Below are 14,012 nucleotides of genomic sequence, written 5' to 3' on the forward strand. Positions count from 1 at the left end.
ACTATATAAATGCCAACAGCTATTGTTAACAAAAGGACCGCAGCAGGGGTGTGGAAAATGTTTCAGTTGTATGTTTCGTGGATTATTCTGTTCCTGTTGCCCTTTTTTAACCTTATATTGTTGTTACCTGCCTGCAGACTTGGGAAAGCAGCAGGACAGAAATAAAATAGCGAGCTGCAGGATTGTAGTTCTCGTTCTCATTGCTGGAACCTAGTTTTCTCTTTCCCTTTAGGCATCTGAGGCAGAATGCCTGCAACCTCAGAAACTGTCCTTCAAGCCAGCAGGGAACAGAGATAGTCCTCCTGAAACAAAAAAACCTTTAGCAATTGTAGGTGCAGCAGGCCCTCTTGTCATGCCAGTCTCAGTACCTGTTACAACAGCAAGCCGGCCGCGGGAGAGCAAAGTGAGTGGTGACTTCATGGTGTTGACTTCAGATACTAATTGTTGGAGAGCTAATTGATACAGCATTCCATCAGGGCTTCACAAGTCTCTTAGTGGCTATGCGTGAAGATCTTCCTTGAGCAGAATGCCAGGAAAGAATCTACACAAACTTGGCATGAAACAGACTTAAATTGTAAGGGCTATGAGCTTAGTCATATCTGGGAATGCCATTTCCCTAGGGATCATATGTCATGTTCCTTCTTTAGCTGGAAGGCAGTTGTATTAAGATGAATTTATTTATTTATGTCATTTATAGTCCACCTTTCTTACTGAAACGCAAAGTGGATTACATAGTGTGAGATTATTACAGTCAGTATCAAGGACGTTTCAATAAACAATGCCATGGGGTATATAAATGCATATTTACAAGGACATAACATCAGGAAAATTCCAATACAGAGTTGAAGAAATGCTGCAACAGAGCCTAAGTAACAGTAAGACTGACGTTGAACAACATAGAACTACCCAGTAGGATCATACTTATAGCAACAGAGAGTTCGTAGTAGTGAAGTCTATGATCCCTTTCTCTTTAGTGAAGCATCTGTTTGAGACCACCCCTCCATAGCACAGCCCACCTATCTAAGTCAAAAAGCCCTCTTGAGTAATTCAGAGCCAAGCTACAAGTGACGCCTGACACAGGCTGGACACTTGTCAGCTTCCCTCAAGTTTTGATGGGAAATGTAGGCGTCCTGTTTTTACAGCTTGGCTCTCCATTACAGCTGCAAGACCAGGATGCCTACATTTCCCATCAAAACTTGAGGGAAGCTGACAAGTGTCCAACCTGTGTCAGGCGTCACTTGTAGCTTGGCTCTCAGTTTTGCATTGTTTGCAGAAAGCCAGGAGAATGGGGGGCTGATCTTCTCAGGCAGGCCGTTCCATAGGGTGGGGAGTGGGGACCACCACGAAGAATGCATGTGAATGGGCGTCAGTTGATTTTGCCCTGTGCCAGGGTAGCGCACCTGCAGGAGCAATTATGATTTTTTAAAAAGAAATCCTCAATTTACCTTAATCAGAACCTTCGAAAGTTGGCCAGAATGATTAGATAATACCCTTAAGTGTTTCTGAAACATGTTTAGACTTTTTTCAAGGGGATTAAAATTCAAGTCCAGTAGCACCTTAAAAGACCAACAAAATTTTCTAGGATAAAACCTTTCTTGAGTCAAAGCTGACTTTGTCGGATACAAACGAGTGAAGATCCATCAGCCCTTCTCTCCAGGTCAGAAGGTGGGAGGGGTATTACCAAGAAGAGTCAAAATGTAACCCGCTTGATTTGAGCAAGGAGATATGCATAGAGGTGGGAAATGCAAAAAAATTAGCATCTGTGATAAGAATTCTGTACCCCTATTCATCCCTGGAGGTTCCATTGTCTTGAACTTAATGAATTCTTCTTTGGGAGTTTCCCATTCCCAATCTCCCTTGAAGCTTCTGTATAGGAGAACTGCTGCTCTTAAATCACAAGTGAAATGCCCTGGGAGATTAAGAGGAGTTAGCCGTGTTAGTCTGCAGTAGCAAAATAGCAAAGAGTCCAGTAGCACCTTTAAGACTAACCCACTTAATTGTAGCATAAGCTTTCAAGAGCCACAGCTCTCTTTGTCAGATGCATTGTCAAGCTTTCGAGAACCACAGCTCTCTTCGTCAGATGCATCCTAACCACCTTTATTGTAGCATAAGCTTTCGAGAACCACGGCTCTCTTCGTCAGAGGCATGGCAAGACAATGCTACAATAAAATTGGTTAGTCTTAAAAGGTGCTACTGGACTCTTTGCTATTTTTCTGGAAGATTAAAACGTCCTCCTACTGGTTTCTGAGTACTGTGATTTTTAATTTCAGATTCATGTCCAACTATTCTTTTGCATGGGGGTTGGCCTGTCTGATGTAGAGAGTGGAAGGATGTTGTTCAGGGAGGATTAATTGTTCCAGTTGAGGACACTACCACAAACACTTTTCTCGTGAGGATATTTTTCAGTACAGATTTTCTGTTACTGATAATAATACTTAACATTTATGTAGTACTTTTAGAGTGTTTAAGACACTTGATATACACTACCTTGCTATTTTTGTGACAGCTCTCTAAGGTGGGTCAATATTATTATCAGGGCTGGGAGAGAATGGCTCACTTAAGGCTACCTTAGCAGAAACGAGTAGGTTGTATCTCAGTTTATAGCTTTGTCTCTCGGCCTCTGCTCTGGAGCAGAGTTGTGGTAATTGTAGTTAAGAGAGGGGTTGTAAGGGACACTTAACAGCATGCTCCCCAAACTACAATTCTTAAGATTTTTTAGGACAAGTCACAACAGTTAATGCAGTGTAAAACTGATACAAGGTTTACAGTATAGAGTGTGTGTGTTATGTCATCTTGAGTTTGTGCGCAAGAGAGTGTTCTCAGAGGATGGGATGGGTGTGTGTGTGTGTGTGTCACTTAAGCACACTGGATTCAACATGGCTTTCCATCAGAAACTATCTGGATCCAGTGGAGGAACTAAATTCAAGTGGTGTGCTTAATTCCCCCCTTTTTGCCACCAGGAAACAATTTAAAATCTCACCGCCTGCACCTGTCTTTTCAGGTTGATGAGAAGGAAAGTTGGGATGGTAACAGTCTTCAGAAAGATATACCACAAAAGAAGAGGAAGAGGCAGATCTGTCCAAAGTCACTGTTTATTCCACCTCCAGCCCCAATCTGCAGTGAGAAACAGCCTGGCACCGGAAGATGCTACCAGAGTAACCTTCGCTCGCCTGTCTTCCTTATGGACCACATCCTTCAAGACTTGGTTCAGTGTTCTCCATATACACCTCCTCCAATGCTCAGCCCCATCCGTGAGGGATCAGGGCTTTATTTCAACGCTCTGTGCTCTTCCTCTGCAAACACTGGTTCATCCAAGATGTACACCTCTGTTCTAGGTAATGAAAACAATCCTCTTTAATAATGAATGGATAGCAATGGCTGCTTTCCTGGCCCAGAATTGTCACAACACTTTTATGCTTATGGAGGAGAAGCCGTTTAGCCCTGCTTATAAAAATCAGCATGGAGGGTTTCTGGATTGACATACAAGCAGTTGTGCCTTACTGACCGGTCAACTGCTTGTGATTTTTATGGGATTTGTTTTTTAATTACACATTTTGTGGGCTTGATTATATATTCAGAGTCCAGCCATTGTTATCAGGGTCATTATCTGTTAGCTGTCGCTGCTGGAAGGGAGACTTGGAATTCTCCCAGGTGGAATCCATCACTGTCTGGAAAGGGGGAGAAGACAGACCATTCCAAATAGGAATCTCTGTTTTGATCTGTTCTTGGTAAGAAGAGGTGACAGTTCTGGGGGGGAGCTGGCTGTGTAATCGTGCTTCTGCCGCTGTTTTTGGATCATCTTGTTTAAAAGTTGCAGCTGCCTCAGAGTTCATGATAGCAGCATGTGATCTACAGGCAAAAGAGGGATTGAAAGTATTTCTGAATGTTCCAATCTGAAGACTTTAGGAGAAAAAATTTCCTATGCTTCCCTAATTAGTTCCACCTAGTTCAAGGGAAGCTCCAAAACATGGCACTGAGGTGTGTTAAATGAGTGAGCAACAAGAGGCTAAGAGGAATAACAACAACAACAACAACATTTGATTTATATACCGCCCTTCAGAAAACTTAACACCCACTCATGTTGTTATTATCTCCACAACAATAATCACCCTGTGAGGTGGGTGGGGCTGAGAGAGCTGTGACTAGCCCAAGGTCACCCAGCTGGCTTCAAGTGGAGGAGTGAGGAATCAAACCTGGCTCTCCAGATTAGAGTCCTGTGCTCTTAACCACTACACCAAACTAGCTCTCACCAAACTGGAAGAGCCTGAGCAACATTCTACAGTTTTCATTGCATTTTCTAATATGTTATTGTTGTTTGCATTGAATTTTAGATGGCATGGATGGAACCCTTTTGTTCTCTCTTGCAAAAGATACCACCAAAATCAGTATTGAACCGTAAGTGAGGAGGTGATGATATTGAAAAAAAATAATAGCGTGATATCTTACCTACATATGTTGACAGGATAGATCTTTTGTTTCCTGGTTGCTCAACTTCTTCAGTACAAGGTGGGGAAGCAAATTCTTTGCTAAAGCTGTCAGCATTGTGTGTATCTCCTGTTCTGTTTTAAACAGGCAGTGTGGAGAACAATTAAAAGGCAAACTGACTTAAGTTGTTGGATGTGTGAGGTCATATGCTGCCAGAGAAACAATTTGTAATATGATGGTTGTTGTGGGTTTTCCGGGCTGTATTGCCGTGGTCTTGGCATTTCGCCAGCAGCAGCTGCTGGCGAAACGTCAGGAACTACAATGCCAAGACCACAGCAATACAGCCCGGAAAACCCACAACAACCATTGTTCTCCGGCCGTGAAAGCCTTCGACAATACAATTTGTAATATATTCACTTGTATTTCCAGGGATCCAAACAAATGGATGCCTCCTGGGAGCTATCTAAATATGTGAAGTGGCCTTTGGTGTAATGAAAATACAGGGCCAGCTTTCCCAAATGAAGGCACACTAATTCATCAGAATATATATTTATTAACTTTGGATCTGTTTTAAATTCAGGAAAACTTCGTCACTTAACTTACTTATTTTATTTTTAATTTCTGTCATTTATATTCCATCTTTCTCATTGAGACTCAAGGCGGGTTACATAGAGTGAGATTAGCACAGTCAATATCAAGGACATTTCAATTAACAATGCCAGAGGGTAAATAAATGCAAGTTTACAGACACAATATTAGCAAAAATCCAATACAGAGTTGAAGAAATGCTGAAATGAGCATAAGCAATTCTATGACTGACATTAGGCAACATAGAACTATGCAGTAGCGTCATACTTAAAGCAACAGTACTTAGGAGCACATATTTAAAGCAACATAGTGGTGAAGTCTGTGGTCTCTAACTCGTTACTGAAACATCTCTTTGAGATCATCTCCCTACAATATAGCCCCTCCTATCTGCGTAAAAAGCCCTTTTGAATAATTCAGTTTTGCATCATTTGCAGAAGGCCGGGAGAGTGGGGGCTTTCCTGACTTCCTCAGGCAGGCCGTTCCGCAGGGCAGGGGCCACCATAGAGAGTGTACGTGTACAGGCAGCTGGTGATTTCACCCATGTGCAGGGTGGCACCTGCCGGAGACCCTGTTCAGATGAGAGAAGCTGCTGTGGAGGAATATAGGGAGAGAAGTAGTCCCATAGCTATACTGGACCGAGGCCATCAAGAGGTTTGCATGTGATAGCCAAAACTTTAAACTGAGCACGGTAACTGATAGGTAGCCAATGGAGTGACTGCAGGATGGGAGTGATATTCATGCTTCTGCTCACTCCTGATAACAGCTGATCTGCAACGTGTTGCACCAACTGTAGCCTCCTAGTCAACTTAGACAGGAGACCTATGTATAGAGCATTATAATAGTCAAGCCTTGATGTAACCATAGCATGGGTCCAGGTGGCCAGGTCAGCCATGTTGAGATAGAAAGCCACCTTCCAGGCTAGAGTGAAGTTGTAGAAAAGTGTTGCAGTCCCTATGAGTCGTTGGTGCCTTCTTTCTCTTCCTACCCTAGTATCTCTTAAATGCCCTTCGTGGTAAAAGTCTGCATCTCCGCCTTTCCACCTGAACCGGTTTAGAGAAATTCAACCCACCAGCATTCTTAGTGGCTGAGGGGATGCCTTTAATTGCTGGCCCAGCCGTATAGTTATCCAAGGGCAAGTAGGTTAAGGGCGACCAATAAATGCTTTGCAGTAAGCTGATGGGAATGAGAAATGTAGTCTGAGGAAGAAGAACTCTTGAACTTTAAGGATCTCTCTGACAGAAGATTAGGAGGAATGGCCTCTCAGCCACAGAGAGTGCCAACAAACAAAAGATAACCCTCTTGTCAAATGAACTGTTGAGGTTTAGCTGGTATCTCAAGGCATCATGTGAGATAGAATCATTTATTACCAGATGCAGTTGACACTTTACACTGTATACATTTCTTATGAATCACCCATCTAGTGAGATTACTGTTTGTGGCTAAATGATTATACTTCTGGTTGGGTCGGCGGATGCCCTGTTTTGTCTCAGGTTCATGTGAGGAACAGCATGACTTGAACAAAAAGCAAAGAATTTTAAACACTCGTTGCAGTTTCTTAAGCAGTAGAAGTGGTTAGGTGTTTATCCATCCGTTTACAAGGGATCTTTTGATTTGCCTACCATATTACAATTGCAAAAAAAAAAAAAATGGGACGAACAAGATCCTTGTAATTAATCTTGTAAAAAGACTTCAGTCTTTAGCACCATAGTTCTTCTCATTGGCTATATCTTATATTTGGCTCTGGTGTTCTTCGGGACAGTTGGTGGGACACGAAGTTTGGGTGTGTGGCCTATATTCAAGGGCAAGATGCTGCAGAAGTATCCCCAGACACTTAATTCCCTTTATACTTATGCAGCCTTGTGCTACAGCCCAGTAAGTCAACTGGTTAATCTGTCCCCCCAGCTTTTGTGATGTATTTGATATATCTGTAAAAATGTATAATGACAAAATTCCTGCATGGAGGCTATAGGATGGTTCATGGGTAACAAGACATAGTCAAATTATAGATAGACAAGGGTAAGCTTTTTTTAAAAAAAATAAAATAATAAAAGCGGATAGATTTTAAAGAAGAGAGCAAATATGGAAAGATTAGGGAGGCTGTTCCTGGCATAAGACTAGGCACAGAGAGGCTGTATAGCAAGTGTGTAAATGCCAAGGAGTCTGCCCTGCTGGTATAGCAGTAAAAAGACTGCAGCATGTGGGCAAAACATTCCTAGTTAAAAAAATCACCTGTAGCAGGGTTAGAAAGCAGAATCTTACTGTTGACTGCCCGTAAGATAAAATGCTGAAGAGGTTTTTTTTTAAATAGGTTTGACCTGAAATTCCTATGGTGAAGGCAGACTACCATCAGTGTTGGATACAGTAGGGTGAAAACACAATTAACACCACTGGGAAGCATAGAGAGCCGTTGTAGCTTGATAGATGTACCGATTTGATGGGAAGGGGCTTTGTTGAAGCCTGGTTGATTGGGGCAGGGAGTTTTATTCTTCTTTGTCCTGCTGCAGCCACGCCCCCCCCCCAATGCTAATCAACAGAGTGGGGAAATTGTTTAGATCAGATTGTGCAGATTTTGCTCTAGTCAATTTCATTTCTTAGGGAAGCTGCTTTTTTAAAAAGAAGTTTCTGAATATTCTGGAGAGATGAAGGATGTCAGACAGAGAAATCAAAAATCCCTTAACCAGCCCTGTCTGCTCATTTATCAACGCCTTTGCCCTCATCTTCGCTTTTGACCATCTCATTAGAGATCCGTATTAAGCTGCCCCCAGACATCTAGCGAACTAGGGGTGAATGAAAATACTCTTTTATTTCTTTTCTTACTCAGTGGCTATTAATAGTGGCTGTTGCTTTGCTTCAAGCACTGGGATATTAATATTTTCTGCCTGTTTCCATCTCATGGAATGTTTCTGGATGGAGGTTGGGCAACTTGGGTTTCCCCCCACAAATTTATGATTTTAATGTTGCTTTTATTGTAACGATTTATTCATGTTGTAATCCGCTCTGAGCCCGTTCACGAGGAGGGCAGATTTTTAAAAAATCCAATGAAATAAATAAATAAATAAAAGCTTCACAGAGACAGTCTGTTTTCGGCTTCACAGGGCTCCCCTTAATGTAGAAACAATTTAACATGAAACTGTAGCCCAGTGAATATCCATAACCTTACTTATTTTGAGCCTGCCTTCCCCCCTGTGACTTGTTATTGGTGGCCATTTAATTTTATCCCCTCCTTTCTCCTGTTATTTCAGGCATATCAACATTGGAAGTCGTTTTCAGGCAGAGATACCCGATCTGCAAGACAGATCTTTGTTGGATAATTATGAACATCCAGCGTCGTTAGTGTGGAAGCCGTGGGGAGACATTGCAGCCAACAAGGAAACACAGAAAAGAGGTACGTTGGCATCTTTTTCTCCTAAGGTCCACCCCTCCCCAATCACCGCAACTTGTTTTCCTTTTCTTTCGTACGGTTGCATTTTTAAACTTCCAGCACAAAGTTTGTTAATGTGTGTGTGTTTTTTAAATCTCACTTGCAGTAACGGATCTCTTAAAATTGGCCTGCTCCAGCGCAATGCCAGGGGGAGGGACCAACCTAGAATTAGCTGTGCACTGTCTTCATGAAGCCCAGGGAAACGTTTTGGTAAGATGTTGTAAATTAATTTGAGACAAAATAGTCTAAAAGCCTTGTTTTTCATTATACCATTGAGAATATTGGTGGAACTGTTTTTCAAGCTTCATGACATTTGCTGTAAATGCTTAGGCTTTTTCTCTAACAACAAGAGCGATAGAAGCTGACACTCTTCAGTGGGAACACATGTTGATTTTTCTTGTAAATCTGTATCTTTCACAATACTGCTAGGACTTGAACTTGTTTGCATGTTTCTTTAAAGCCATTCTCTCCCTTATGTGCCACTGGAGAATATCTCGTGCTGTCAGGTTTGATGAAAATAAACAAAGTAGATTTTTATTTATTAAATTGTAAGCTAGCACTCCTAAGAGATGCCTTCTTCAGAATCCTGGAGGAAGCCCCGTCACTGAGGTTTGAAATCTGAAGATGTAATTCAGTCCGCTAATCTCTTACTTGGTGTTTTAAAAAGTCAGTTGTAGAAAAAGGTTCTAATCCATCGACAGCCCTGATTTATTGGAACTGAGGCTGTCTGTCATTTAGTACTGGCCCACCATAAACAGTGGCATAATAGTACACAACCAGACCACAGGATCCATACACACACAATCATTCTGTGCCAACTTCAGCATAGAGGCCAAAGGAATGTCAGCACAGAATTGTTTGTGTGTCGCTATTCTGCACTGCCAGAGCAGCACCAGCATCAGCTCACGTGCCCTGGCAGCTTGAGGAAGTGGAAGTCCTTTTCAGCATCTTGTGCAGAAAAAAAAATTCTGCCTCCTATAAAATACTTTCCCGAGACCGTGGGAAGAAGTCACCTAATGAGACTGGCTCTCTCCAAATACAATTAGTGGGAGGTCTTCTCTCTGTCCACCCCACTCACCAACCCAGAGTTTCTCCTTGGAGAGAGTTAAGATGACTTCCTTAAACATTTCCAGGAGGCGCTGAATATGCTGTTACTCCAAGGACCGCAGAAGCCTCCATGCCATCCGCTCGCTAACTATCATTACTCAGGTAAACGTATATAAGTAAAAAGTGGGATGGTCTAGGTTTCTAAAGATGTGAACATCAGTAACCATTATACTCCCCGAAATCCATGAGAATTTAGCAAGCTGTGACTTTGTGGTGTGAGAGTGTAAGTTGAGGAGGCATGTGGCTGTAAGCCCAGCACCTAAGAATATAATACCCTTCTAAAAAATTTGATAGTCTTTAGTCTTACGAGTGCTACTGGGCTCTTGATCTTTCTTTTCTATTGCTGCAGACAGACTAAGACGGCTACCCACCTTGATCGACCCAAGAAGAGCCTTGCTGGATCAGATCAGTTGTTTATCTAGTCCAACATCCCGTCTCACACAGTGTCCAACCAGGGCTGACAACAGGATGTACAGGCTGGGGCCTTCCCTGATGTCGCCTTCAGGCTCTGTTTTCTGCAGTCCTCTGAATGTGGAGGTTCCCTTTAGTCACCATGGCCAGCAGTCACTGAGTCTCTCTACAGGAGACAGCTCACACGTGAAGAACACACCGGGAGATGCAGTGGTAGCTGGGAAGGGTAGTTTAAAAAGATAGCCGGCGGCAGGGCAAAAGCGTTGCTATACACTGGAGCTGTGTGAAGGGGCTGTGAAATGCCAGAAGGGAAACTTCAACCCATTATAACCTCTCCAGGTCCAAGCCCGGCTCTGGGAAGACGCTCTAGCCCATTTCCATTCCTTGCTGCCCTCCCGCACAGTTTCAGACTGGACAGGTGAAATTGACAAGAGCATTTAGGGGGGGAGGCGAAGTTGAAATTGACAAACCCTCTGAGGAGGGATTTCTATGGGCTCTGTCTTTTTAAACTACACTTCCTGGCTAACTTTGCATCTCCCTACACCTGACCAACACATGCCGAGGTGTCTTATGTAGAGAGACTCCCTGATAGACCTGTCCTCCATGCCTAGGAAGATGCTTCCATTGATATAGAACTTACTTATTTATTTATGTATTATTATATTTATATTCCGCTCTCCCTGCAGAGCAGGCTTATTTCTGAGTAAACATGCTTAGGCTTGTGTAGACAGGATTGCAACCTTTTTTCAACCTGCATATGTTTCAGGGCACGTATATAATCCATATAAAGGATCATTAAAAAAAAAAAGCAAGAGCTTTGTGACCCGTAAAAGGCAAACTGCATTTTATTCTATCAAATGTTTGTGTGGCCTAGAGCCCACTTCATCAGGGGTATGAGGTGTGGATCCTTGCTTGGCATATATTATATATTTGCATTTATGAAGAAAAAAGGAAAACACCAGGGTTAGAGGCCCCTGAAATGCAGGAGGGACAGGGTGTGACGTAATCATGTAAAATTCAGATGTAAACAAGGAAAATACAGTGTTCAGGAAGGACATTTAAAGCAGTTCTGAAACTTGCTATGTACCAATAGGTAATGGCGTGGTTCTGATTTCCCTTTTGCTTGAAAGGATCGTGCATGCCTACTGAGACATTAATGCATATTTATTTATTGCCCCCCAAAAGCCCTGCAGAAAACCTCCTAGTGTCGCTGCTACAAGATGTAGTGACACCCACTGGGAAAAGAATGCCGAACATGAGAACGCTCGCTGCTCTTTGTGCAGCTTTGCCTTTCAGGGCTGCAGAGTTACTCTGTTCAGTTCACATCAGGTCATCGCTTTCTTTTAAAAGCAGCTGATTTTATTTGCTTTAGTGGCAATATGCCCCAGAGTTCACACTTTCTGGAAAGAGTTTATTGAGGATATCACGGGTTATGAACGACCAACAAGATCCAGTAACATTTCCCCCCTTTGTAATTTAAAAGAGGAAATTGAGCAATGCGATTTAGAATGTATTGTAAGGGTGTTCAGAGGAACATGTGATCAACAAAGCTATATGAGTGCATTTTTAAAATGTGGAAAATAGCAGAAATTACAAAGCTAGCTAGCTCTTTGGCAGAGGTGGGGAAGATCATCAATTACCAGATAAATTTACAGGAAATGAAACATTACTACTGGTATGATTAATAACATACTTGCTTTTTACTACTGCTTTCTTTATTGTGATGCAGCGATCTGTGTTATTAATCTTTGTAATAAATACGAAAATTAAAAAACTATAGATGTTCTAAAAAAAATGTTCCTGAACATATTGACAAAGTCGTTACCAAGTCAGTTTCTCAAATGGAAGAAAGCAGGCAAAAGAGGGCAGTACAGATTTTAATTTTGCAAGGTCAGTGGTCCATTAAGCAGATGGCTTATTCTGATAATGTATCTTTTGTTGCCACTACAGGTTCACATTTATGGACTCCTGCTGAGAAACAGTTGTTTAAGAAGGCCTTTGGCATGCACAAGAAAGACTTTTACGTGATAAAGAAGAAGGTAAGACCTCCCCAGTGCAATCCTGAGCAGAGTCAAGCCTTTTCTAAACCCATTGATGACGGTGGACTTGAAAAGGTGTAATTCTGTTTAGGATTGCACTGTGTCGGCAGCCAGAAGAAACAAGTTCAGATTGCTGCATTTCACAAGATGGATAATTTGCTGCCCCTTGTGTATTCACTTTGAATTTTCCTTTTTTTTCCCCCTCTCCCTCCTGCTTTAATAGATACAAACTAAGACTGTTTCCCAGTGTGTTGAGTACTACTATAACTGGAAAAAAATATTGAAATTTGACTGCAGTCGCTCACAAGTGGTAGAAAAGAGGTCCAAGAGAGAGCAGGATGAGGTAGAGATGGAGGAAGAAAAGGTAGAGAAAGATTGTTGGGTATCTGGCTGAGGTTAAGTGTGCTGATGTAAAGATTCTTTTCCTTTTTCCTACTCCCCCAGTGCACCCTCGCCTTTATGAACGGTGGGGTTTGTGCAACAAGTTATCTTGGAGGAGACATTTTCTATATTTCATGTTTCCATTTCATGTGTCTGTTGAGATAGACTTTGTCTGCAAAAATAATTTTGCAATAAATGTGTCTTCTCAGTTGTTTGGGCTGTGAAAAGACACAATGGTTTTTGTTCTGCTGGATTTTTTTCTTTGTGTGTGTGTGTGTGTGAGAGAGAGAACTGCATCTAATCCTGTACATTCGAGGCATGCAGCATTCAACATTCTCTATTATATTGGGGTATTTTGGGTACGTGAGGGTAGCTGTTGCGCTGGTACAGCAGTTTTTTTAATGGGGACAGGATCTCTGCTGCATTCGCTCATCTGGCCCCCACCCCACCCCCATCCTAAGGACTGCCCTGTTCATCTCACGTAAATGCTGCAGCCTTTTGGAGGCATAACTTGTACATGCACAGCATCAAGAGTGCATGGCAACGCAGGTGCATTACCAAGTTCACAGCAAGCACCATCAAGCCTATCCTGTCCACCCAGGGCTTTTTTTCTGGGAAAAGAGGTGGTGGAACTCAGTGGGTTGCCCTCGGAGAAAATGGTCACATGGCTGGTGGCCCCGCCCCCGGATCTCCAGACAGAGGGGAGATTGCCCTCCGCACTGGCGTGGCAATCTCAACTCCCCTCTGTCTGGAGAAGAGGGGGTGGGGCCACCAGCCACGTGACCATTTTCAAGAGGTTCCGGAACTCTGTTCCCCCGCGTTCCCCCTGGAAAAAAAAGCCCTGCGTCCACCCTATCATGCTACCAGTTATTTTGTTCGTTTTTATTTTCTGTTTTGCTACTGTGAGAGCGTTTGGGACTTCCGAATTAACCTTAGAACGCCTTATTGTCTGTGCCAAGAGTAATTTTAATAATAATTTTAAAAACAGGTGTTTCCTGACTTTCAGACTGCATGCAGCCCAAAGAAAAGACACTGCCAGCTGCCTAAACAGGAGAACAAGCTAAAGCCAAGGATTTACAAAAAAGCTGCCCAGGGCACCCTCAGTCCGACCAGCAGCCTGAAGGAAACTCCAGACAGGCCCATGAGCACAGGCAGTCAGGGTGTGTTCCCCTGTAAAGAATGTTCAAGGTATTCTCCCTTGGTTTCCTGTGCTATTGTAGTAGGCCTATTGTGTACTGACAAATGAATGTTCTCTTTCCCTCCTCATCTCACTGGCAGTCTGTTGAGAAACTTTGCTGTATCTCCTATCAGTCTTACTTTCCGTGTGAATCAGAAAAGCTTAGGGGAGAAGGAGGGATTCCATTCTAATTATAATGGATTCCTGAATTGGAAGAGTATGTGTGTGAGTGTAGCTCACATTCCTGTAGCATCTCACTTAAGAGCACTAAAAAAAATTTGGCCTTTGTCTCCCATCTATATCTAGAGTGTTTGACAAGATAAAAAGCCGGAACGCTCACATGAAACGCCATCGCCTGCAAGAGCAGATGGATCCAATTATAAAGATTAAGTGGCACCTGAAGAACGAGCCAAAGAAGGAAGAAAGAAACTTGGACATGGACTTTATCCAGTGGTAACTGGGA

General features: G+C 42.6%; 1 protein-coding gene across 1 annotated transcript in view; it reads left to right on the top strand.

Moving 5' to 3' along the window:
• Positions 1–14,011, top strand: part of ZNF541 (zinc finger protein 541) — a 32,912-nt gene extending 18,901 nt beyond the window's left edge. Inside the window, exons 7-16 of the mRNA XM_054999654.1 lie at positions 233–403; positions 3,002–3,335; positions 4,332–4,395; positions 8,256–8,398; positions 8,541–8,644; positions 9,568–9,643; positions 11,903–11,991; positions 12,215–12,355; positions 13,379–13,560; positions 13,856–14,011. Coding sequence (XP_054855629.1) covers positions 233–403; positions 3,002–3,335; positions 4,332–4,395; positions 8,256–8,398; positions 8,541–8,644; positions 9,568–9,643; positions 11,903–11,991; positions 12,215–12,355; positions 13,379–13,560; positions 13,856–14,006 — 1,455 coding nt within the window. The 3' untranslated portion in view covers positions 14,007–14,011. The remainder of the gene's footprint in view (positions 1–232; positions 404–3,001; positions 3,336–4,331; positions 4,396–8,255; positions 8,399–8,540; positions 8,645–9,567; positions 9,644–11,902; positions 11,992–12,214; positions 12,356–13,378; positions 13,561–13,855) is intronic.
• The last annotated feature ends 1 nt before the right edge of the window (position 14,012 follows it).

Source organism: Eublepharis macularius, chromosome 15, assembly GCF_028583425.1.
Source record: "Eublepharis macularius isolate TG4126 chromosome 15, MPM_Emac_v1.0, whole genome shotgun sequence".
NCBI classification, from domain to species: domain Eukaryota; kingdom Metazoa; phylum Chordata; class Lepidosauria; order Squamata; family Eublepharidae; genus Eublepharis; species Eublepharis macularius.